This window comes from Lipophrys pholis (genome assembly GCF_963383615.2).
Source record: "Lipophrys pholis genome assembly, chromosome: 2".
NCBI lineage: Eukaryota > Metazoa > Chordata > Actinopteri > Blenniiformes > Blenniidae > Lipophrys > Lipophrys pholis.
The window spans coordinates 11,786,680-11,812,527 of NC_137636.1; the positions used below are offsets into that span (position 1 = coordinate 11,786,680).

At 40.6% G+C, this 25,848-nt stretch overlaps 1 protein-coding gene across 2 annotated transcripts in view; it reads right to left on the reverse strand.

The window, feature by feature from the left end:
• Positions 1-24,384, reverse strand: part of mybpc3 (myosin binding protein C3) — a 36,524-nt gene extending 12,140 nt beyond the window's left edge. The window contains exons 1-21 of one of the 2 annotated variants that reach the window (XM_080458211.1): positions 24,256-24,384; positions 20,549-20,818; positions 18,557-18,700; positions 17,950-18,027; positions 17,665-17,813; positions 16,694-16,811; positions 16,547-16,595; positions 11,592-11,651; positions 10,151-10,314; positions 9,931-10,063; positions 9,535-9,659; positions 9,245-9,350; positions 8,069-8,235; positions 5,550-5,715; positions 5,362-5,468; positions 5,237-5,266; positions 5,011-5,150; positions 3,496-3,567; positions 2,242-2,401; positions 1,770-1,874; positions 1,503-1,691 (exon numbers count right to left, since the gene is read on the reverse strand). In XM_080458211.1, the coding sequence (XP_080314337.1) occupies positions 1,503-1,691; positions 1,770-1,874; positions 2,242-2,401; positions 3,496-3,567; positions 5,011-5,150; positions 5,237-5,266; positions 5,362-5,468; positions 5,550-5,715; positions 8,069-8,235; positions 9,245-9,350; positions 9,535-9,659; positions 9,931-10,063; positions 10,151-10,314; positions 11,592-11,651; positions 16,547-16,595; positions 16,694-16,811; positions 17,665-17,813; positions 17,950-18,027; positions 18,557-18,700; positions 20,549-20,818; positions 24,256-24,280 (2,557 nt within the window). In that variant the 5' untranslated portion in view covers positions 24,281-24,384. The remainder of the gene's footprint in view (positions 1-1,502; positions 1,692-1,769; positions 1,875-2,241; positions 2,402-3,495; positions 3,568-5,010; positions 5,151-5,236; positions 5,267-5,361; positions 5,469-5,549; positions 5,716-8,068; positions 8,236-9,244; positions 9,351-9,534; positions 9,660-9,930; positions 10,064-10,150; positions 10,315-11,591; positions 11,652-16,546; positions 16,596-16,693; positions 16,812-17,664; positions 17,814-17,949; positions 18,028-18,556; positions 18,701-20,548; positions 20,819-24,255) is intronic. The other variant, XM_080458212.1, reaches the window with a different exon arrangement.
• Positions 24,385-25,848: the final 1,464 nt, after the last annotated feature.

A 25,848-nucleotide genomic window follows, 5' to 3' on the forward strand; every position in this document is an offset into this window, starting at 1 on the left:
GGACTGAGTTAGGCCAAAATCTTTGAGTTTCAGAAATGCACACACAACCTCATGACTGACATTCATATACTCGCGGCCTATATTTTAGTTACCCACACAGTCCACAGACTTAGATTACTAGAAGAAGAAAAGAAAAAAAAAAAAGCAAACATGACCCTGCTCGCTCAGGAGTCAACTAGACAACTCGCCCTTAGTGAAACGTGAGTCCAACTGACCGAGGAGCGACCCAACACCAGAGCCATCACGGGCCAGACATGTCAGTTTTATCACCTCCTGCCTCTGCAGCTGAGACAAACCATTAATCATCTCTTCATGGCAATACAATGTTGGTTTGCTCAATCTAGTCAGAGAACCTTTCGGGACTCTCATGTAACTGGAGAAATAATACAAACAAAAATAACTATATTCCTCTGGGTAGTTAGAGAAAGACTAATTGTACTTTATTACTGCCCTTTGGGAAATTTCAGCATTCAGTAGGCAGCCACACAGCGCAGCACAGGGGGTGAGAGCTGAGGTCTAGCACACGGGGAGAACACGCAAACTCCACACAGAAAGGCCCTCGGCTCTATTTGAACCCACGCTGTCATGAGTTATTTCCACCAGAACAGAAAAGTATAGAATGAAATAGCTTTTTGTCATCTTTCACAAAATTAATGGACAGTACCTAGGTAAAATAATGAAAATGAAATGATGATGAATCATCATTCACATCACATGGCCCTCCACATCGCAAAGGCAGCTTAACTTCACAACATTTGTAAGAATTTACTTCCTGTTGCTGAAGATATTTCCATTTATGGCCCACAAGAAATACTACAATCCCATATTAAAACCACTGAATTGGCTACAGTACTCGCATCATTTACTTAAGTAGAAAAGCAGGTATTTGTGTAAGAAAGTGTTCATCTTATTTTTTTAATCGCATGAAGAAAGTTCTTAAAAGTAAAAAAACGATTTTTAACCACACTGATGCACAATGCCTTTTTGTAAGCATGTTTTCCACCCATGATTGCTCCAAACTTGAGCACTCTTGAGTTCATCAACAGGTGAAGGTTTGATAACTGTTCCCATCAGCTGCTTTGATTTCTTCACCGGAACAAACAGTAAATATATTCAGGGTCAAATGGAGGTGCTAAAGTAAAGCGCTATCATACAATTACTCAAACAATCTACAGATATCTGAAAATACCTTAGTACAAATACTTTTGCAGAACCATGTGGACACAAGTCTCAGACAAAGCGTTCATGTGATGTCATAAGAAGAAGTAATCTACAATGGTTGGAGGGACTTAATTAAAAGACCAAAATAAGCCTTAATGAAACGAGAGGGGGCGACTAAGTGACTCATGATTGCTAAGAAAACCTCGTATGAATATTAATTTAGGAGATTAATACTTCCTCATATTGAATATGTGATGAAGCATATGAAGCATTTCATAAGTATGAAAATGTCCAACAGAATGCGGTATGACGAGAGCTGGTAAAAGCCTGTAAAGACTCACCAACTGGCACAAACGGCTGTGAGGCAGGGCTGTGACGAGACATGCCGATGCCGTTGACGGCGTAGATTCGCATCTCGTACGGCACGCCTTCGATCATCCGCTTGGCTTCATAAGTTGTTTCAGGGTAAGGGTCAAAGTTCAGCCTCATCCACCTGTAGCTCTTCAACTTCTTTCTCTCCAGCACGTAGCCTGAAAATAAGCATGTTATTGTCAGCGTCTTCGGGGGCGGACGCATGCGATCGTTCGGAAGCGAGAGGCACTTTTTACCGATGACGGGCTGTCCTCCGTCAAACGCAGGAGGATCCCAGTGAACTACACAGGAGTCCTCTCCCACACTGAGGATGGTAGGAGCCTGAGGAGGATCAGGGACATCTGTGGAGGAAGACTCCTTTACGTCACGTTTTCATTTGGACTTATTTTCTTTATTTCTTACAGAATCATTTTGTCAATTTTTGTTCTGTTGGATGACGTCTGTGTGTTCATTCTGTGTGGCTAATGCACTTTGCTGACTTGGTTTTAAATGGGACCATCAAAGTGAAGTAAATATCATATATATGTTATTATACGATAATATATTCTTTCATTTTATCATTATAAGACAAAAACAATAAACTTTCACACTTTTTGGAGCATATGCAAACCTGTTTCTTCTTCCTGACGACATGTATCCATGCTCTACCATGACTGCTTGTGTGTTTGGTAGTTATCAGGCTACAGTCACAAAATAGCTTTAGCGTACCAACAACTTTCACGTTGATATCAGCAGTGTCTTCTCCCGCGGGGTTTCGAACCACAACAGAGTAAACCCCCTCGTCCTGCCTCTCTGCGCCCTCGATGGTGAAGATGCAGTGGCCCTTGGTGGTTTCCACATGCATCCTGCCGTCTCCTTCTGTCACAACCTACACGGCAAGCAACAGAGCAGACTTACAAAATTGTACGACTGAAATGTACGATTGAAACTTGACGTCTCTTCAAAAACACAAAACACACCAAAAAAAATACTGTTATACTGGAAACCTCATACATGTTTGTCACTTTGGAGGCAAACATGAACTTTTCTAACAACCCAAGATGTCAACATGCAAATCCAGGTTTGCATGAGGTACTTAGATCCATATGGTATTTTATTGTTCTTTAAAACGATAAAATACCACAGATGGAACCATCTACCTTCTAAAAGGCTTTATTCATCTTAGGGTCAGAGGATGGAGGCGTCGGCCGCTCACCAGTCAATCCAGGGCCAAACACTGACGCACACTCACATTCACACCAGCGAGAAATCCTCAATTTTACTGTGAGAGAAAACCGGAGTGACACAGGGAGAACTTGCAAACAGAACGCAGAATAGCCCCCGAGCCAACAGGAACTCAACCTGAGGACATTCTCGCTATGGTGCCAGAGTGTTAACCACTAAGCTGCTGTGCCACTACTTCCATCTGGCATTGTAGATTTATATGGACGTATTTCAGCTTGAAATGAAAGGGTTTGAGTCACTTATCAACGTGCCTGTACAAAATGATACTTACGCTCAGTTTTCTTGACCAGCAATTCAGAAGGAACACTCAAAACATGCACTTACCTTGTTGGCATGCACACTTTTTTTATTCTGATCCTAGTGAGTAAATCTACTTAAAGGAAAATATGCATGTACAGTGATAGCTGCTGGAGACTATGCTTCACATGTGTGAATGAACGTGTTTATATTTGTTGCTTGTGAAAATCTATAGTCAGGTTCTGAAGATCAATTCTTTCGTTTAAAACTCAACTGCTGGCACAATCACATATTTACATGGTACTTACTCCACTAGCGACAGCTGTACATGCAAGTCCATGGATTTATGGACTTTGTGTCAGAAAAGTAAATTCAGACTCGAGGCATTTAGGTGCATATCAGTGAAAACGGATAAAAACTGTATCTTGTTTTCACTCTGACTCCAGTCACTGAGTCAGAAACGGAAAACAATCATGCCTTCTACTGCATGCAAACACTTACCTCTCCGTCGGTCATGGTCCAAGAGGCTTCGTTCCCTTCTTTCTCCTCACCATCAGGTTTTACAGAACTAGCCTACGTTTGAGCAGAGCAAAGCAGTAAAAGCTGGAGAGCAACGAGAGCGAGCGCTCCAGCTCCTCATTTAAAAGGTCAGCGGTCAGCTTATTAGTTACGTTAAGCCAGAGGTGGGCTCTCCCGGTCCTCGTGGACCAGAGTCCTGCATGATTTCATCCCGCCGCTGATTCAAACAACTGGTGGCGCTAATGAGGCTTTTCGCAGAGTTTCATGAGAACGAAATAAATCACATATTCAATAAATCCATGTTTTTTTAAGAGCCGAAAAACATGCAGAGACGCAGAACTGAGGGCCTCCAGGACCAGAATTGCTCGTCTATTAAGTGTTAGAAATCCTGCCAGTATCTCAGCCACAGATGGAATAAAAGTATTAGTTTGCATAACAGCAGCGCTGCATATCAAACCCTTAACGCTTGATAGTGTTTGCACTCTCCGTAGAACTGCTTGATATGTTGTGAAGTTAAATGATTTAAATCTGCAGCATCACCATCGTGGATTCAAATTATTTTTTGCTGAAGAGTTTCCAGCTGCTTCATGCCTCCTCTGAGCCCCAGGAAGAATAGCACAGGCATCCCGTACTAATGGGGACCCAAAAAAAACCTTGAAACCTCTTTACTACATATCAGCAGAAAATATTGTAATTTTTACTGCATCTCAAAGTCTTTGCTTGCTTTTGGTCGTATGGTTTTTGATTGATGTTAAGCTCTGTGAAATCTGCATAGCCTACAACGTTAATATAAGAAAATGACAAATGATAAACTCTGCTATGTAGTGAACTAACATCTGCATAAATGATATCTAAGAGGCAGTGTTGACAGATGTGGTCACATGTGTTTTTCTTCGATGTTTACTTATAGAGCTGTGCAGCTCATAAAACAGTAGCACCTTATTGATCACCTTATGTGGCAATACATTAAATAACTAAAAGTGTATAGAACTGCCACAACCTGAAACACCTACAACAGTTGCTTATCCATTAATACAGTGGCAACATTAGGCCGGAAACTTCATCTATGATAGTATAACATTGGCAAATGTTTGTGGAGACATACAGTTAATAGTATGAAGAGACTTCCATGTTTTTGTGACAAAACAGACGACTACATAACCATTTGGTTCAGATATTTGGAGGTTTCCAATATGCTGAGATGAGTTGATTCAGAAACGATTTTCAAAATGTCTGCAGTTCATATATGTCCACACTTCTCATGTTCTGTTCGTTCACAAGGAACCCTGGTATGATTGCTGATTTAATCACGACACCAGTGCGAGCATGCAGCGAGTGTAATTTGTCTTTTTTTTCTTTTTTTTCTTCTACTTGAATCCAGACCAGGGAATCGCACTACAAGTGTGAACACAGTATTAGTTTTACACCTTACCTAATGTAGTTCTGGACAGATGGCACACGTCAGCTGATCAACGCAAAGGTATTAATGTGTGTTACCTTTTCTCCTTTGGTCCAGATGACTGTGGGTGCGGGGTCTCCGGTGATGGGGACGTCCAGGCGCAGTTTGTTGCCAGCCACGACCACGATGGTTGACTCGGCGGTGCGGCCCATACAGTCAAGGTGGATTTTCGGAGGATCTTGGAAAGTAGTGCAACTGGTTAAGTGGACTTTTTTGGTTATGACCGGTTTAGTTCGCAGGTCGAGTAAGTTTGTGTTGGCGTACCTTGGCGTGGCACGAAATCAATCTTCACCTCTAGGATGTCCGGAAAATAAAGAAGAAAACACCATTTAGGAAAATGGAATTCCGTCTCACAGATGACTAAATAAAAAAAGAAGCTTTGATATTACCAAGGAAGTTGAGTTTAGCAGAAAGGTTGAAGGCATGGCCGTCCGGCACAAAGGTGTAGTCTCCCTCATCTTCTGGTTTGACATCATCGATGGTCAGTTTGTGGTTCCTGAAGTTCACGAACGTGGTTTTCAGTCTTGTGAAATTCCGTAACTTTCCATTTCTGTCTATGGGCAGCATGTGTCCTCACCTGCCGATATGTGAGATGTTTATTCTGGCGTCGGGCTTGACTTCAACGCCGTTCTTGTACCAGGTTCCTCTCACATTCTCATCAGACACCTCACATTTGAAGACTGCCTGGTCCTTTGCCTTCACTGTGAGGTCTGCGATGCTCTGATAGACCTCCAGTTCTTTCTCTGAACGTCAGAAGAAGAAAACCAAAAAAACAGTGCGCATGAAGTAAACTATTCAGGCCTTTCGAGTTGAGAGGGGGTGCTACTTTATGACATAACAGGAGATGATGCACTAATATGAGGATGATGATGATGATGATATACTGTGATTAAAAAAGTAGATGCAGCTATTGTTTGCGTGGCGAACATGATAATGATATTTGAGCATGATGAGTCTTTTCTTTGTGTGTTGCATCTTGGCAACAGACACAAAAGATATAGTTAATTGGATTTATGGTAGACAATGAAGTGGGAGGGCTATGAAGACCGGATAAAGAAGTCTGACGTGATTAAAGTGTATCTCAAGAAATAATATAGATGGGGAGTTATTAAAACTATCCCAAAGACATTGTTATCGGGCGAGAAAAGTCACAGCACACTCCTTGTAAAAGGTTACAGGAGTTTCTCATCAGCTCGCTGTCGGGGAGGGCAAACACAGCGGGGAATGGTATTATAATGGGAGTTCTGCTGTGGACGGGGGTGTTGATCCCTGCTGCTCCATGGCAGCTGTTAATTCTTGGTAGGATCGGTATTTGATTAACCGGCCAGATAATCTTAACAGGACTGGCTGCCGGTACGGGATCAAGTTCAAAATCTGCAAACAACTCCAGGGAGACACACACACACGCACACGCACACACACACACACACACACACACACACACACACACACACACACACACACACACACACACACACACACACGAATATATATGCAAATGTCAGGGGGTTTATATATATTCAGTCAGGAGTCACATCTAGGTGGGGTTCTATGTTTGTTTTGTGGTTGATCCACGAGGGGAACTCTGCTCTGTGAGGGTGCTACAGTGAAATGGTTACTGGGTGAATCTAACTACGGTTCATATTTTGCCTACGTCCGTGTACAGATGAGTTTGAATCTTCCCCATCGCTCATTTTTTGATCACCTGTGGATTGAAATTGAGACATTCAAACATATCCACCAGAAAAACACACCCTTGATAGAAAATGAAAATATGAAAGCGTAGTGCACTCAGATTTATTTGTTGTTGTTTTTTTAACAAAATGTATGTATTTTAATGTTGTTGTACCTGAAGCTTTACTTGCTGCTTGAGCTCCACTTGACCCTCTATGGTGCCTCATGGCTCAGAAAAGACTTCAATTACACTGGCAGATTGTTTTATCATTTATGAAAATAAACCCCCATTTCGCTTTTTTGGGGGCATAAACTCACCTTGTAAATTCAAAAAGACCACATTTTAAAGTGAAAAATTCAATTGATAATTTAAAAAAACAGCAAATCTAGTTTCCTATGAGTATGAAACGTTTGTCCCAAATCATAAAAATTCAAAAAGTCAAAACATTTTTGACTGAAGTTCTTAGCTGAAAACTTCATAATCTTAAGAATACAATGCAATTTAACTTTTTAATATATAAAACTAAATAAAATTGTAAAATGTGAACTTATCCTGTAAATTCAGACAGAATTCTCAATAATTCTGTAAAAACAATTACCATCTATGTGTAACATGAAACAAATTTGTACTAAACTTGAATAATTCATATATTGGACCATGATTTATTTATTTATTTCCAGATACTTTTCTTGAAAGTCTTTTTTATTGGTTCCAAACTCATGTTGTTTCCGACATGAATGAAGTACGCCCTCATACTGAAAAAACATCACGTCATTGAAAAAAATATATACCTACAAGAGTATAGAAAAAATAGAAATAGAAAAAATGTGTTTGGGGGAAAAAAAAAAAAAGACTTACAAAATTGTGAGAGGCCCAGTGCAGATCTTTCATCAGCATCGTCAGGCTGCTGAGCTTTGTTACCAGAGGAAAATCTACCATCTAGCAATAAAACATACAACTTACACTTTATCATTAGGGCTCAGTTTGTCGTTCTCCCAAAAATGTTTGCCTCTAAAATATTAAACACCTAAAAGGAAGAGTGTAGCATTTTAAGCATCATTATAATGTAGGGTATTGTTAGAAATGAGAATTCCAAGATTTACTTAAACAATGATGAACCACGAGAGCTTTTGAAGATCGGAATGCGATGAACAAACCAGCACAGAAAACAAAACAGATTAAAAGAGGCCGAGGCGCCCTTCAGGTGAAGAGTAAGTCTTCTAACTTTAGCTGGCACGTGGACTTACGCCGCTGCTGCGGCAACCTTGGAAGAATGATGTGTGCTGTATCCTAAAGATAGACGGCATGCCAAGAGTGGCAAGGCCGTGCAGCTATTGGCACAGTGTGAGAATGTGTACGTGGAGAATTCATCACTGACAGCCAGGGTTCAATCTGTACTCGCAGTCACGCCTGGCACTCACCCTGCACCAGGAGCTCAGCCATGGACTCGCCGCCATTGGTTTTAACCTTGTAGTGGCCGCAGTCTTCCTTTGTGGCCTCATTAATGATCAGCACGTGCTTGCAGCCGTCTTTCTTGAAGCGATATTTAAACGACTCGTCTCTGGTCAGTTCCACGCCGTCTTTCTCCCTGCGCAGAAAATTCACACCCACCTAAAAAAAAAGATATTCCTCGATCCGTGGGATCACAGCAGACTGTGAGGGGCGGACCGTTAACAGCTGGTTAACGCTTGTCTGATGCATCAGCGGACACTGAAAAAACACCCGCGGTGCTCAAAGGGTCTTCTGACTATTTGCGGCGCTTTCACCGACATCACTTTGTAATGATGTTATGGCCCATACAGGATGTGACCACTTGCTTTTTACAAGATGGAAAATCTATATTTGGGCCATGCAATCCCAACTAAGCTAAGTTCATTTGGTGAATAAAGGAAGCAGGACGTGGGTTAAACTCTCACACAGCCAACAAATAATCCCCAGGATTAGCATTGTGTTGTTTAGGATTCAGGCTGTGCGTTTGATTAGATTAAATGGGACCACTGATATATTCACTGATAATGTGCACAGATTCCTGAATAAGGACTTTTCTTTAACTTTAACAATGTTAAATTCATCTCCGCGCCACGATTAATTGCAGGCTTTCGCTTTTCTCGACACGCGTTGATCTCTGACCTTATTCTGGACTCAAATAATGGTCCGAATCCATTTGCAGCAACTTTCTCATTCGGATAAAAGGTCACGTGGGACACACTAAAGTGTTGGCGTGCCCTTTTCACTGGGGTGATTATTTATGCCGGGTAGCAATACATCAGTCTGTCGGAGACGCTGAGCTCAGGTGTCTGACATCTGTCTGTAGACATGACAACCTCAAATGCCATCTGCTGGAAGTCCCAGCAACTGTTCAAACGCTGCACATTGGAAGAGGGGCAAAATGAACCCGGCCAGCTTTTCTTTTAATGATGAAATGATTGATACGTTGATCGTGCTCATCAGTTCCTATTTCATTTGAGTGAAGTTTTCACTGCACAACGCTCGAGTGGACGGTTATATTTCTATTTGTGCAAACATAGGATTTAGGCAAAATGTAAACAGTTGGCAAAAGACAGCTTGATTTGTGGCTGTAAAGAATAATATCTCACCATTTCACATTCGCTCCTTCCTCTGAGACTTCACACACAAACTCCACCCGTTCTCCCTTCATCACCATCTGATCCTCCAGATTTCTCGCAATCTGGATGGGAGGCTCTGGAGAGAAACCAGTGAGTCATTCAATTAAAGGCATTTAGATAATTTCATCCGGATCATTTCGAAGTAATCTGTTAAACAACCATCTACAGAGCTTGACGTCGTCCCCATTCAGTAGAATCGGGTGTGTTGGAGCAGTGAGACGTTTGACTCAATGGGACCGGGGTTTGAAGGCGTCACGTACCTTTAACAAAGAGCTCAGTGGTGCATTTCTCATCCCCCACCACACAGCAATATGCTGAGTCGTCCGACAAAGAGCAGTGGTTGATGGTGAGGTAGCGCATGTTGCCAACACTCTCAAATATGTACCTTAGCAAAGGAGAGGGAGAGTTCTGTTGACCGACCGTTTCATCTAATAAGCATAAACAAATCTTAAATTAATTGAAGTTCTACTCAGGACACTCACTTGCTGGAGGTGTAATTTGATGATTGGTTGTCGAGGAGCAGAAGCAGGAGAGGGAGAGGACAGGCTTTCAGTAACACATATAAAACATGCGGGTTTTTGTTGAATGAATGATCATGTCTTGGCACTTTTTTATTTTCTATTTCAAATAATTGTGAGGTTGATGCGTTTTCAAACCTTCCAGTTGGCTGGATATCTTGTCCATTTTTCAGCCACTTCACCTCCACATTTTCATTTGCAACCTCAACTGCAAGTTTGATTTTATGCCCCTTTGACACTTGGTAGGCCGGGTCCAACTTTTTAAGGAAAGCTTAAAAAGACAAATTGGAACAAAATGATAAAGCAAACGTACCTGTCGTCACTTAGGGTTCGATTGAATGTTACTCAGAAGACCAACCTTCGCTTTTCTTCTCCTCTTTCTTCATCTTCTTCAATCTTTTGAGCATCCCTCTCAGGTCCGTGATGCCATGCTGGAAAGCAATTTTCTCGAATTCTGACGGAGGAGCGTGGCAGAGGATGTTCCACACGTCCACGTCAGGCTCCGCACTCGTCTGCACAGCTCTAACAAATGGAAATCAGACAGAAAAATTCATCAAAACCATGCAAGATATTGGTGTTATATCTTAAATAGAAATAAAATCAGTACAGTGTGCACCTTTATATCGTAATATATTAAAAACAGTTCCTCTGGGATTTTGGGAACATGAGGAGACTCTCAAATTTTTGTTCACAATAAAACTGTCAGATTTTTTATTTTTTTTTATTCATTTTTTCAATTTAAAATCAAGTTATTTGAATCTGATCATGATTAATGTAATTATTAGTTGATCGTGATCATGACACTGCCAGCTCAACTAGACTGAGCACAACATTACTACCTATTCATGAAATCAACCATCGCTATCGCAACCGGCTGTTTCAGTGTTGTTGTGAAAACGTTTGTTGTCAGGAAAATAATAAAAGTGAGTTAATGTATCGCGTGAAGCGACCAAACGCGTTCCGTGTGGCACACAGACAGCGTGTCAGCAGTTTCTTACCGATTTGAGGATTTTAGGAAACTGCTGCTCATTCAGAGGTTGAACCCACGAGGCAAAACAAACCAGACAAGTTATAAACACGGCATTTCAGAAGCAAAACAACCGGGATATTAGAAACGCGTTTTTACTGTGGAACAAATGAAATATTACGACGGAGGTTAAACTGCACTGACGCAGGAATGAACAGCTCAAATTGGCGTGCCAGTCAAACATAAAGAGTGGGCTCCCAAGCATCATGCTTTGTTTGGGTTCTGACACGGCATCCAATTTTCCTGTGCACAGGGGGCAATAAACATCGGGTAATGGTGCGTCATAAACAGAGGTGAACGTCGACGTGTTCTTGTGTGAAGACATCAAACTTTTTAAATGGCACAATGTCTCATCAAGTGAATTCTTTCAGGGGATTTCCAGCAGCTTTGAATAAACCGTGGTGAGGTGTAGTGGCCTCCGAGGGGGTAGTTAGGTCATTAACATTTATATCAAAAGGTAATAATGTGCCTTATCAATGGGAGGGAAACTCATAAAGCTGTGGTTAAAATCATGGAGCAATGATCATACTTTATTACAAGGCGTTTCGAGTTGAGGCTTAAAGTTCCTTGCATGTTAGTCTTATTAGGTAATTTCTTTCAACTGTTAGTTATCAAATGTAGTCATGGCTTACTCTCTGAAGACACCAGATGTCCGAAAACATTTCAAAAAAAGGAAACATTTCAGTTATAAATAGAGAAAACAGTGTTACTTGTTCAGAATCTACAAAGAAATTTAATTGGTTTGTCCATTATTTTTTTATAAACTGCTTACCTCTTTTTTAACAAGGCACTGAAGTCCAGTTCTCCTGAGTCTTCATTTCCATCTGTGCTACTGCAGAAACCATAAAACATCAACAACACAGTGCAAGTCTTTCTCTCCTCATTTCTCCAAAAGAACAAATGCACATTTGACTTGATTTGTTTTGAATAAAACAAATACACGTCATCAGTCGTATACGCCAGATTAAACACAACCTGTTTACTCTGGCTGGCATGTGCGATGTCACAACACAATTATAAATGTGCAACAGTTAAACACAAATCAAAAATCAACAATTTGGAAAGAGACAGAATCAATTCTTTAAAAGCGAAATGGAATGCATTTATAGGCAATGGCAATGCAGGCAGGAGTTTTGCTGGAAAGACGGGTGTTGCTATGGTCCAAAAACAGTTGTCATTTTGGGAAATACCTTTTAAAAAAAAAATCACAATAGTGTTTGCAACCTCATCAAACTCCCGTTTTGCCTCATCAAATGAAGTGTCATCACCTCTGCTAACAATGGATAGCCTGGCCATACATTGAAAAAACTACTGTTTTAGTCTTTTAGAGTCTGACTCTGATCGTTTTCCTTTGATAATCTCAAAAATCAATTTACAATAAAGGGGATGTCAGCAGGCATATGACATGCCGGAGCTGTTTGTGTTTGCATGAGTGACTCGATATTGTAAACGCTAGTTGAAATTGCCCTCATGACAAATTATTACTGACATTTCTGCTGGTGGCGAATGTGAGGAGTACACTGGAGAAACTGACACCTGCTGTGTCCTCTAACACTTCACATAGGCCGTCTGACTTGCTCTGGATGGTAATCTGCCAGGGCACTGGCTTGTCAACACAGAGATTACACATCAGCTTCACTGGTTTCTCAATAGTAACTGCGCTGACAATGATGAATGGTGACTTTAGCTGGAAAAAATTATGCACTGATTTAACTAATATGACGGGAGTAAATGTTAGTGTAAAATATTAAAAAGATCTTTTGTGTATATTTATTTGGAATCCAAGGCAATCGTCAATTAAATGTTTTACGGATAGATCTGTTAATGTTGTGCTTGAAGGTTTATAATTTGAAACATGTGGCCAAAGCCAGCTCACAATGAGATTTCAAGCCACACGAGGAATGACCTTGCTATGTGTGAAATAACAAAAACAGTACAAGTAATTCTGCAATCAAATCAACAGCTGTTCCTAATTTGTCCACTGGGAGTTGCACTGTTTCAGAAATCCTGGAGGTCACAATCAAACACTTAGACTGAGAAATGAACAACCAAAGGGAACGTCCACACTTCACCACATCCACTGAAGGCTGGATAAGAGCTGCAGAAATCCTCTGTTCCTAGATGCCACAGGCTGTTGCCCACTTCAGTCTGAGGGGAAACTCTAAATAGAAAATGATGCTTCATTTGAAACACACACACAACTCATGTACAGTGACATGTGTTTTCTGCATTTCACCCTGAAGGAGGAGCCAGTAGCCTCTCTGGGTGAAGGTGGGCGCTAAAGGTGTTTCAGGATCTTCGTATTTTTTGCACTAATACCAAAGAAAAAGTTGAGTTGTTGGTATTCATGGATTATTATGTTATCATTCTAACATCCAGCCGTCTTCAAATTGAATTGGGACGGAAGTAGCACCAGCACTAAATTTAATGTGGCAGTTCCGCTTTAAATTTCATATGGGTACAGAATGTAAGAGCACCATGCTGGTCAAAACACCTACTGTCACGTAGTGTTAAGCTCCTAAGGAAACCAGTGATTGTTAGTTTAATCACTAGCAGCACTACCCTCATCCCCAGACCCACCCTGATATTGAGAAAAGCATCTCTATTGAAAGTCGTTGACCTGAAGACTGTTGTCAGGTTGCTTCTACTGACAATTTCATCATCTTTTGTTATAAGAGACACAGCTTTGAACACCGTGGGGTTCATCCAAACATCAGTGGTTCAGACTACTCAGTGGCAACCTACGTCATGCCCTTGGGATGCCATGCCCAGACGTCAATGTGTGGATAAGCATGAAAGGCAGCACACAGAAAAACCGAACGTATATCTCCCTCCTCTCCTGATCCGCCACTCCACATTCAGGGGACATCCCGGCCCCAGTCAGCAACCCAACGACCTTCCCTCCCTCGACTCTAACACACTCAGCAGTGAAGGTGCCAACAAAAGCTGCTACACTGAAGCTCCTTGAATGATCTCGGTGGGAATCCGTTAAACATCCCGCTGATGTCATCTCGCTTCAGCCAACGTGTACTCAAAGTGCACGTGGCTAATTTGTCAGATTCCAGTTCTGTGCAGGCCACAAACTCGTCTCTCCAGTAACACCTGCTGGCTACCAAAACAAAGTACAAACTTCGCGAAGTCTCTTCTAAAAGACAGTCAGCAGTCATCACTTATTCTGCTCTCATTGACTGCTGTGTGTACTGGATAATCCCCGACAATCCAAGTATGTAACGGATTCAAAACATGAGAGGGGGCAGATTTCATGAGCCAGTCAGCAGGCTTGGAGCCCATGCGCTTTCTTTGAAATTAAAATTTTTATCCCGGACCAACATTCCTGAAACAATGATAAATTGAATGCACTACAATAACAGAGACACCCGTATGGTATTCACGCAGGCTTTAAAACCGGCAAACAAATTGTGCCCTCTGGTCTCGTCAATGAACTTGTAAATAGCTGCAGTTCTAAAGATGTGAATGTTATTGTTGCCATCGCCCTTGCAACCATCAAAGTCATCTCGGCTACGAGAAAAACACCTTGGAGGAATGCCCCCCCCACTCACCCCGTGGGGTAAAAGCTCAAAAAAGAGAGTGTGGACAGGCTGAGCACAGGTGGCGACACAATGAAGATTGGATTCATCATGAGCAACTTGGAGCTAAAAAAGAGCCACAAAGCTTATTTTCTGTCAGATTATTTCCCCAAAAATATTTAAAAAAAAGATAAGAGCAATCCAGGATGTCACCAGATTAGCCAACGGCTCGGCCCAAATCTACCTTTTCGATGTATTAATTATTTAATGTGTTAGTAAAGCAGTTGGACTTGCCTTGTGGTTTAATGGAGCTTTATACCGGCTGGTGTTTTCAATTATCTTATTAAGGTTTAAAAAAAAAAAAAAAAAAAAAAGTATTTCCCAAAATCGAAAAACTCTTCATTGAAGCCATGAGCAGCAGCGGCAATCCAAGCAAGAACAATCCAAAACACTCAAGGTTAAAGAAAACACGCCGCCACTGTACAGTGGGGTCTGCTTGTCTCTAATCAGTGGGATGAAAGATAAAGACAAGGGCATAGGTTTGACTTGTGTGCTTGTCTCCTGCCTCTGATCTGACAGCAGGATTAGAGAGCAAGTCTCTGGTTTATGTGGTGAAGTTACAACACATCATAGCTACACTTCCTCTGTGTGGCAACCCCGTGGAGGAGCCTGGCTACTGAAAAGCCCGTGTGTCTTAGCACATCCTGCACTTTCAGCACGATCAAACCACCGTCAAAGCTCACCCCGCCGGGGAGCTATTTGTGCAGCTGGCGCTGGTGTTTTGATTGGGACCCAGGAGGAGATCAGAGGGACGTGACAGATACAACCAGTGCGAGTTGCTTAACAGTTTAATAGAGCAAATCTCCCCATGTGGAGAGTCAGGGGTTAACGCGATTGCAGCCACTCTCACTGGCGATTACATTCTGGGGTTTGAGTTTGTGTCGTCGTCGGGTATCGGTGTCCACCTCTCCAATGATCTCCCCTTGGCGGTCACTCTCTCAAAATTCGACAAACCGGAGAGTGAAACATCAACAACACCGGTTTTGTTTGAGTTGAGAAGAAGCAGAGGCCACGGAAGAGAGAACACGTCTCTGATCCGGTCCTGATTTCTCTGTTCTTCAACAATCGGAGCCTTCAGGGTTTGAAAACGAGCCTCCGTTGTTGCAACAAACCCCTTCACTACCTTGATCCCGGTCCACTTCTCTTCTTACCGGCTTCGCTCCTGATAGGTTAGCATTTCCACAGTTATTTTTCACATATGACATGGCGATAAATCATTGTTGTTTTCAGCATGCTCTCTTTCGTTTTGTTTTAATCAACTAGATTCTCTTCTGTCCGTTTCTGTGTAGATTGAGTCTGACAACAAAAATACTGGCAACAACTAATCAACTTCGATATCGACAGCATGCACAAATGTATTAATTGTAACTTTTTGTCACTCCCGTGGTATCCTGCCACATTATGATCAAGAGAAAACTATGTTAAATGTAATTACTCCAATGGATTTATTTAACTCATTTCAACATTACCAGGACAGTCTTTTCCACTTTTTGAGATTCTGTTGAAATGGTTGGAATTTGGAAAATATTTCTGTTTGTACTCACATAAATAATGATTGCGCTTTAAGTTAAATGAATTTGATTTAAATCCACTTGAATATGATCCAATTTGTTCATCTCATGCCAGAAAACAAGTTACTGTCCTGTTTTTATTTGGTGTGTCACACTGCTGTGTGTCATTCAAACACAGTATAACTTGTATGTGGGAGATTGTTTTTAGAATCTTAAGTGAATGAATATCTAAATTTCTGAAGATTTTTGTGTCTACTCTGTATATTATTTGGACATAACTTCTCTATGAAAAGCTAATCTAAACCCCGTCAAGTATCAGTATTTATACAAATACATTTCAAGAATATTCATTTACACATCATTTGTCAACTTGCATTACATTAAAACCTATCAAAACACATTAGGAAAAGTATTCAAATAAACTTAAAACATGCATTTAAGTAACTGGTACCGGAGCCCAGAACATGAAATGGAATGACTTACAAATGCTCAGTTAAATTAACTGATAAAGCATGAATACCTTGACCTTTATTAGAATGAAATGAAAGAGCAGAAATTGTGTTAAATTGTGAAATATGTGTGTATAATGCCAAGCTGTTTTTTTTTGTTTTTTGTTTTTTTTTACTTACGTGCGCCTGAAAGCTGCTCTTATGTCAAGACCCTCAGCAGCGCGAGCCTCTGGAAGGCAAAAACCAGATTCAAATCAGAAACATTTATTGATATAAAACACAATAAAAAAAATATATTGACAATCCTGAAATAATAAGTTTGCTCACCGTGTACTGTCAGCTCAAAATTACAGCTGTCAAACTTATCTTTGGATGCAACCTCACATCTGTACCCGCCAGCAAAGTTTGGTTTTGCAGCAATGATTTGCATCTCAAATGTGTACATCTGTAAACACATGAAGGAGAGAGAAACATAAAATTATACAAATTTACATCAAAGAATGAAAGCTGAGGTCTTTATACTGTATTATTTCTCTTTGGGACACTGACACCACCAGATGTCCCTGCCATTGACTTACATCCTCTCTGATTATCTGAATTTAACTTGGCCACTTTGCTTTGATATTCCTAAATAATACATAAATATTCAATCAAGAAATCAATAATAATTCTAAATAAATGTATCATGTTTTATACACTATATCAGTTATTTTGATGTGTGTCCTACTTGTTCTACTTTTTTGGTAATGTTTTGATAATAATCACAATAATAAGCAGCGGGCCTGAGGTTTATTGCATGACCAGGATGAGAGCTGGGGAAAGAAGTTACCCAATGGAGCCGTTAAAGAGGCCTGCTTTGTGAAGCCCTTATGTTGCTCTGACATGGAATTACATCTTTTAGGATCGTTTTTTTTATTTTTTTAATTTAATTTAATTTAATTTAATTTAATTTAATTTAATTTAATTTTAATTTAATTTAATTTAATTTGATTTAATTTAATTTAATTTAATTTTAATTTAATTTAATTTAATTTAATTTAATTTAATTTAATTTAATTTAATTTAATTGTATTTTATTTTATTTATAATTAAAAAAAATTAAATTTCCCATATGCAACAATGATTTTGATATGTGCATGAATTTGCAAAATTGTGGGGAAAAATGGACACCAAAAAAAGCTTGGAGCTTTTAAAGAGAAATGAGCACGAGGGGCTCTTTTGAAAGAGTTTCTTTTTTTATTATTAACACGTGATGACAAAAATAATATTGCTTGTGCCCCTGCTTAGCGCTACTCTACCTTGTTGTTTCGGTCATATGTTTCCTTTAACTGCAGGTGTTTTCCCGACTTGCTGGCGAGGTCCATCCACTTCCCTTTGAACCATTTCACGGTGGGTTTCTTCAGCAGTGAGTCAGCATTCATTTTAGCTATGAATGTGATGTTTTCACCTACATGAAAGAATCATTTGCACCGGATTAATGTGGCATTTGTTGAAATATGCAAAGGCCAGATGATTGCACACAGCACCACATTGACTACAGCTGCCATACATTTTCAGATGTAAGTGTGTTTTCAGCTACGCACCTACAGTGACCTCTCCACTCTGGGGTTTCTCTGTGAAGAGTCCTGTCAGGTCCTGTCTTGTGTCTGGAGGCTGTGCCTCTGTAAATACAAAAAGTCAAATAAATCAGGTTGAAAGCGGTATATGTCATGAGAAGCACCATGTTTGCCACATTTATTAGATGTCTCTGTCATTCATAAAAGCAACGGTCCAAGTTACAAACTTTAAATTGAACTCAAACGAAAAAAAGATACATTTAAATTAAAAATACCAGCTTGTTTCATTAATAGCACATCTGTTTGTGTTGCTAATGTAATAAAAGCAGAATATTTCTCTTAACATCTATATGTTTATGTCTATGTCTATATGATAATAAATGACTAAAATTCTTTGTCATGAAATCACACAATTTCTCACATTATTGTAAAATACACCAAATGTGACAAACGTATCTACTTAAATATGAACCATGCTTGTCCAGGGAGGTGGGAGCTGTACGGAGCATTTTTCCTGTAAATACTGTATGTACAGGCACCTGCACTTAAGTTGCAACAGACTGGTGTTGTTCAGGAAAGGTTTCAGTGTCATATGCACCAATGGTTGAATAAATGCTGAGTCAGGGTGACTCACCCTGGGTTGGCGGGGCCTGCTGTGATGGGGCAGCTGGTTCCTCCTGAGAGGGAGCTGCTGCAGGTTGAACGGACGCCTGCTCTGGTTCTGCAGCGACGTCCGCTGCTTTAGCATTGGACCCATCAGCGGGTGCCTCAGCGGGAGCTTCGTAGTTAGCGACAACAAAAAGGCAGACAAGTCACAAATAAATAAATTAAAATGTTCCGAGTTTTTTTAAGGGACTATTAGGTATGTAAAGAAATTGATTGGGACTTGGTACAGAATACTGTGGTACTCTGATACAGTATGTGAGATACCCTCTATGAGGCTGGCTTGTGGGCAATTCTATCAAACTCAATCAGAGAAAGCAGGCATTTGAGCAGCGTTGCTTCTAATCTGTTGACACAATCCCAGCGTGCAAATGTTGCTTTTCAGAGAACTGAAGGAAAAAAGAAATCCTCCTTGTACCTTCTGTTCTGTTTCACATATTAGACCTGAGATTGTTTTGATATTTATTATTTGTACTTTAGAAGATTTGTTATTTCTGTCAGTAATTCAGTCCAGAATAGATTTTTGTACCATTGATTGTGAAAGAGGGATTATTTTAAGCATGTTGACTGACCTACAAGAAGCCTATCTGAATTGGTGTCTTTGGTCACAGAGACCCATCCATCCATTTTCTCCCGCTTATCCGTTTCCAGGTCGCGGGGTTGGCAGTCTGAGCACTGTCACCCAGATCACACCGCACCGATTAAGACTTCTAGTTTCATTTAAGTTTTCAAAATCCATCCCAAGTGTTTTTTCATGGGAAATCAAAATGTGGTCACTGTACAGTTTGGCCGTTAAAACGAATGTTTTTGTCGCAGTGAAAACGTCCTCTGGCAATGTTTTATCTTGTAAATATTTCTTGTGTCTTATCATTTCTGAATGGCTGACTGACTTTCCATGTATTATCAGTTGCCTCTCATGACTATCCAGAGCGCCAGTGAAGTGCTGGTTACTCATGAGGAAATAATGTGCTGGTGTGAGGGTGGAGGTCACCATGCACGCAGCCTGATATGAGTCACGGACGGCTGCGGGCAGCTACACTGGACACATTTAGTCTGCTGCCCTTCTTCAAGATTTGCTTACACCTTATCAAATCCAAACAAACGAGCTGGGCGGGTCAAGCTGACAGATTAATGCTGCAAATGTTGCTCTGGGTCTCACTTAGCACACACTGGAGTGTACATTACTGTGTTTGATAGATGTAGTGAAGCACTGGACAAATTAATTGTGATTAAACCCTGGGAAGGTTCAGAGCTGAAGAGAATTAGTTGGATGCTTTGGGAAATGAATAACCCAAATTATGAAATGAACTCTGAATATTTTTTTTTCCATGAAAAACTGCAGTTCGTAATTTAAAACATGTTATCATCTGGATCTAAAGAAACAGATTTCCGCTGATTGATGCACGTAAACAAAATGCTTCTCTAGGCTCCTTGCAAAAGTTTTCAAAACTGAAAACTGCCCACAGTATTAAAAAATCTGTCAATTAAGAGTAATATTTCCCCTGGACTGAACTTCCACATGTCCTGTCTAAACGTGGCAGATTATTCAGCTCACTGAATACATGCATGAGCTACGACAATAATAAACACAGGTGCTCACCAACCCTCTGGAGAGAGTCATTGTCAGCTGTTTTTGTCAAGATTTCCAGTCCATATTTCTGCTGGCCAGGCTATATCCATTTTAGAATATGATAGCTTTAAAAATCAATTTCCCAAAATGTCAGACTAATCTTTAAAAATCACAGAGCTGAGCACAGAGCTGCTTCAGAGGGAGCTGTCAGAGCGAGCAGAGCGAGAGCTGGTGTGCAGAAACATCAAGCGCATGCAGTGCATCAAGTATTTACTGCCTCACTGCTTCTCTGCAGTGAGTGCTCCATTTCGCTTTGTGTCTGGAGAAGACTTCACCCGGCCTCGAGCGTGTGAGAGACCTCAGACGTACCGCTGCAACATCAAAGTCGCTCACCTGGCTTTGGTACGACCTTCAGATCAAATTTGACCTTTGAAGTGCCGGCAATCACTGCATACACGTTGGCATCGTCCTTAGAAATTGCTTTTATAGTGAGGGAGTGCTTGTTTCCATCGGCTGCGATGGCATATTTTTCGCCACTGGTGACGTCCTTTGAGTTGCACTGCCATTTTACTTTAGCATCAGGCTTCTCGGTCTCCGCATCAAAGACCACAGAGGACCCCTCTTCGGCCTCCTGAGTCTTTGGTTTCTTGGAAAAGGCTGAAACTGAAAGGGAAGAATTAAAAAATACCTTACTGTATTAATACAATATATGTTTTAATACAATATATAATAGAATATATTATAATACAATATAAACCCTCCATATATCATTGAACAGTGTACTTACTGTACACTGTTGAACAAATAGACTGGTAGCACTATTGCTCTTTTTGTTATTATAATAGCTTATATTGTAAAGAAATGTTTGGCCTGAAGCTTGGCGTTTACTACTTTTCCTACAAAGAATCCTTGTCCGTGTCATTTTTTTTTTATATTCATAAAACCCTTATATCATGAAGTCTTTTATATTTGTGAAATCGTCTAAATATCGTAGTAATAAATAATAAAGAATGCAGTGTGTGTGTGTGTGTGTGTGTGTGTGTGTGTGTGTGTGTGTGTGTGTGTGTGTGTGTGTGTGTGTGTGTGTGTGTGTGTGTGTGTGTGTTTTCCTTTAACTCCGCCTCTGTTTTCCTCTCTTCAGAACCTCCTTGATTGCCTGCCCCGCCCACCTCGTTAAGGAATTGCTTTCACCTGCTCAGGGCCTATAAAAAGCTGGTGAATGCAAGCTGGCGCTCCTGTTTTTTTTGTGTGTTGTCTGTAGCAGCAGTTGTCTCTGGAACTCCCCCAGAGGTATTGGTGGAGACAAGTTGTCTCCCCAGTACAGACGGGTTTCAGGCGCATAAATACCCACTGCCAGTAGCACATGAAGACGAGGATCACGATAGTGAGGCAGTAACCAGGGGGCGCTCTTTAATCAGTCAGTCTCCCCGTGGATGTGTTTTGCGACTCAGATTGCCTTATCTCCCCGGGTTCCCCAAAAAGACCATCTCGTATTACTGTAATTCAATTTACAAGAGCCAATTTAGTTAGTTGGGCAATTCATCTGGGCTGGTCAGGAACTGACAATTACCAAGACAGGTTGAGGAGCTCGAGCTGTATCTGCCTAACTTCTGGCGCCTGAGCAGCTGCAGGCCCGTTCAGCTTGGAGCTTTTTGGTGGTACTTTGTCATTTGAATATATGCCGCTGGAGGCAAACGTGTCAATTAGAGGAGGAGAAGTTGCAGTTTGAGAAGGAGAGAATGGGGGCCGAGGTAGTATTGGAAAGGTGCAGAGTTTAAGTCAAAGATCTGCAAAAGGAAGGGAAAGTACAGGAGTCATATTAAATGGTGGTAGAAGAGGATCTACTGGTTTTGAGGTTGCTGGAAACTTTTCTTTTTTTGCACGGTTGCTTTACACGGGATAGAGGACGGCCAGATCGTCCTGAAACTGAGGGTGCAGTGTATTTTCACAGACAAGGCATAGAGACCTTTATCTGCCCTGAATTCTGTTGAAAGTGGCAATTATGATAGTTAAAGCTGCTGTTCTCACAGCATATGAACTACTTCCAGAAATGTGTAGGCAAAAGTTTACAAACCCTGAAGAAAGGGGTCAAGCAAACCCATGTTGAATTTACTCTGTATACTTTCATTGATTTTTAACCGCGTTAAAGGTTCATTGCTTGTCCACCTTGACACTTGTATCAATGAAAGAAAGGGGTAGCTGCATCTGCTGCTGTGTGTCTAGTGTTTTAACACTAATGGTTCACGAGGAGCAAAGTGTCTAACACAAGTTGCATCATGCCATTTTTCTTTATGGTAACAAACTACTACTGAAAAGTTACAAGATCGGTCAACTTTTGTCATTCTGGCCAACGTCATCTTTCAAAGGGTCCTAAAAATAGAGCGTGTAAGTGACGGCTCTGACGGCCTTTAACACTAACGCCATGTGTCAACAAGCGTGGAGCTCATATTGGTGTGTTCCAGACACGGGCTATTTCCAGGTATGAGCAGGTCGGCACTGCAAAAGCACACAAAACAAAAAAAATTCCCATGTGTCCCTTTTGGCTCTACATGTATGAGTTTAAATATAGGATTCAAATGTGCCGGACTAATAAATGAGGCTGTCAAGCTTCAGCTGCGGGCTTCAGGGGATGCAGGTATCATAGTCCAGGGATTAGCTGAACTCTATTTTTATGACCCTGGAGACAGAGGAAGAATGATGTGTCCTTCTTGTCATGCCGTCTGTCATTTCTGTTGTTTTACCTTTCACACCTTTGGCCGACTGGAGACATGCAGACCGTGATTCAAAATGAGTTACAGCTTGTGCTGAGAAGTGTTTTTCTAAACTGACTGTAATGCAACTTTTCTTGGCTTTACGTGAGGAAAGCAAACAATTAATCCTATATTTTAGCTTATTCTTGACAAATTGGTCACCGGTATACGAGTGGGCACATCTGTGTAGCTGGGTTTAAAGATTAAGTTTAGGTGTCCACTATAAGTACCTTTTTATTGTGACAAATTAAGATGTTAATCCATCCAGCTGAGGTTTCCCATTCTTCCATATGCATGCTGAACAGATGTTTGTTCAGCATGAATCACTAAATAGATCGACAGCCATATGAGCTTAAGGAATGTCATTTATTCATTTCTCATTTATCGATTGATATTAAATTAGTTGATTACAAGGTGAGGGTTATAATTGTTTTTATTGCTGCCGGCTCAAGACGTTCATATCTGTAATTGTCCTGAATAAATCCTTGACACTAAAGGTCTTAACGCACACATGCTGGCCATTTGTGCGCCGCTGTGTCATCTGATACGTGATACTTCGGCTCCATCAAGCCACAAACAGACAGACATTCACTCCTGCTCAAGAGTGCGAAAGAAAACTGTGGAAAGTCATTTGTCAAGTTGGAATCCCGTCAGGCATTTCTGGATCAGCGGATCATTTTGTGAATGCAGTGATGCTGGAAATGCGACTGTGTCGGTTTCACATCAGAAGATGTTTCCACCTGGGACTGTGTGTGACGGGTAGCCAAGTTCCTGACGGGACCAAAAGGGTTTAGGACGACTATCCCACCGCTGGAAACATTTTGAGCTGAGGACATATAATTGAATGTGCTATGTTCTGATTTTGGCTCCCGGCTGCCCGACTGTATTATCCAACTACTTGTGACACCTTGTTAAGCCACGATAGCTACTGTACGCGTTACCGTGCCTGCTCCATTTTAAGCCACAGACGAAAGGTATTTGACCAATTGTCAATTCTGCAAAAAGTTATCTTTCACTTTATTCACTATTAGAATAACACCCAAAAAATGTTTTTTTTTTGTTTTGTTTTTTTAATTGGGGACAGACTGGTTAGAAGTGTGAACAAACATTGTGCTTTCACAATTATTAAAGAAAATAATCTAACAATGTATGTATTCTAATGAAATCATTAAATTATTGTGCAGCCAGATTGTATATCAGTGTTTTCACACTTTTCTGACAACTGAAACTAATGTGAAATGCTGTCTCAGCAAAGATTTCTACGGTCTACGTGTAGACAGATTAGGAGATTACCTTGAGGAAAGCAGAAATGATTTGACTAAAGCATCTATAAGGTGTTTTGTCACTTACCTGGTTTTTTGACTGGCTCTGGCATCCTAAATGACGTCCTCTCCTCAACAGCGTGACTCCCAGTTCCTGAACAGTCTGCGCTCTATCTCAGCACTCTTGCCTTTAATAGTGCTCCACACTTGCCACACTGGCTCCTCTCCTTTCATGAACCATCCCACCTCTTGCATTTTTTTTTTTTTTTTTTTTTCCCCCCTCGGCCAAACACAATGTCCAAAAAAACAACAGCCACCCACTCAAACACCCCATCACAGCGGTAACCAGACCCCCACCCCAGTCACCCAGCCACGTCTGACCCTGTGCTATATTTCAACCATCTTTTCCTCCAGCACCTCGGCTGAATGACAAGCCTCAAGTGAAAGGGAGGGGAAGGGACGTAAGGCAGTGTTTATATTTAGACCCCTGAATCTGAAAAAGATTTGTTTGTTCGCCTCACATCTGTGTCACACTGGAGGTCTGGCAATGGTAATCTACTATCAAATAATATATGCGTATTTTAAGTCTGCCCAGCAGGTACCAAGTTGCAAGAACTGAAAATACTTCTATTTGGGAAGTATTTGAACTGTGCTTTTAGTATTGTTCCAAACAGTAGCACATTATACCGTACTACACTACAACTTGTATATTTTTTAGGTATAATCTTATACTTCAGTTGAATTTACACTAGGTAAACTTTATCGTTAATCTCTTAAATCCAGTACACAAACTATTTGTATTGAAATTCAAATTGACATTGACCTCTATATTTCTAGCCATAGTACACATTATGCACAATTCTTTGTCTATAAACATGTTTTGAAACTAGATATTTCATCAAGGTAAATTAAATGAAATGCGTATCATTGAAAATGCATTTCAATACTACCTGAAGAGTAAGATAAGATAAGATATCCCTTTATTTATCTCGCATGTGGAGAAATTTGTAGTGGTACAGCAGGATAGTACAGAGAAAGAAGCACACACAGCAGGAACTAAAAAAAGCAGATAAAGATACAATATAATAGAAAAATATGCACACGGTGCCTATAAGTGTGGACATGTACAGAATATGGGGGTGGATGTATTTTACACAGTAAATACGTTCTTATAGATTATTATTGTTATTCCACCACTTTGTGATTCTACTTTTTTGAGCAAAAGTAGATTTGCAAATGTTACATTGAATTTTCGGCACTCTTAACTCTGTACTCCCCTATACTATACTAAATTTAACAATACAGTAGCATTTGGTGGTCGCATTAAATCCAACTTTGTAAAGAAATGAGGAGCTGCTGTCTGTCCTGTATAAGAGCTAATTACCATATTGCACTTTCGCATTAGCCAGAGCCGTAATGTTAATGGTCACAATTGTCTGTCATTGTCATTTGTTCATGACGAATGGGGAAATTGGGAAGTTGAAACTTGCAATGCGGCTCAATTCCCCCGAAGCTTTAAATGGGAAGTCTTCTTGACGAGAGGCAAACTTGACGTCACTTCTAGGAATTTGTGTGAATCTACGTCACATATTATTTCTTTATAACTCAACCTTATCAATGTGAGAGTGAAAATAGTCTTTAGTATGCAAGCTACTGAAAACTGCTGTGATTTTCAAATGTG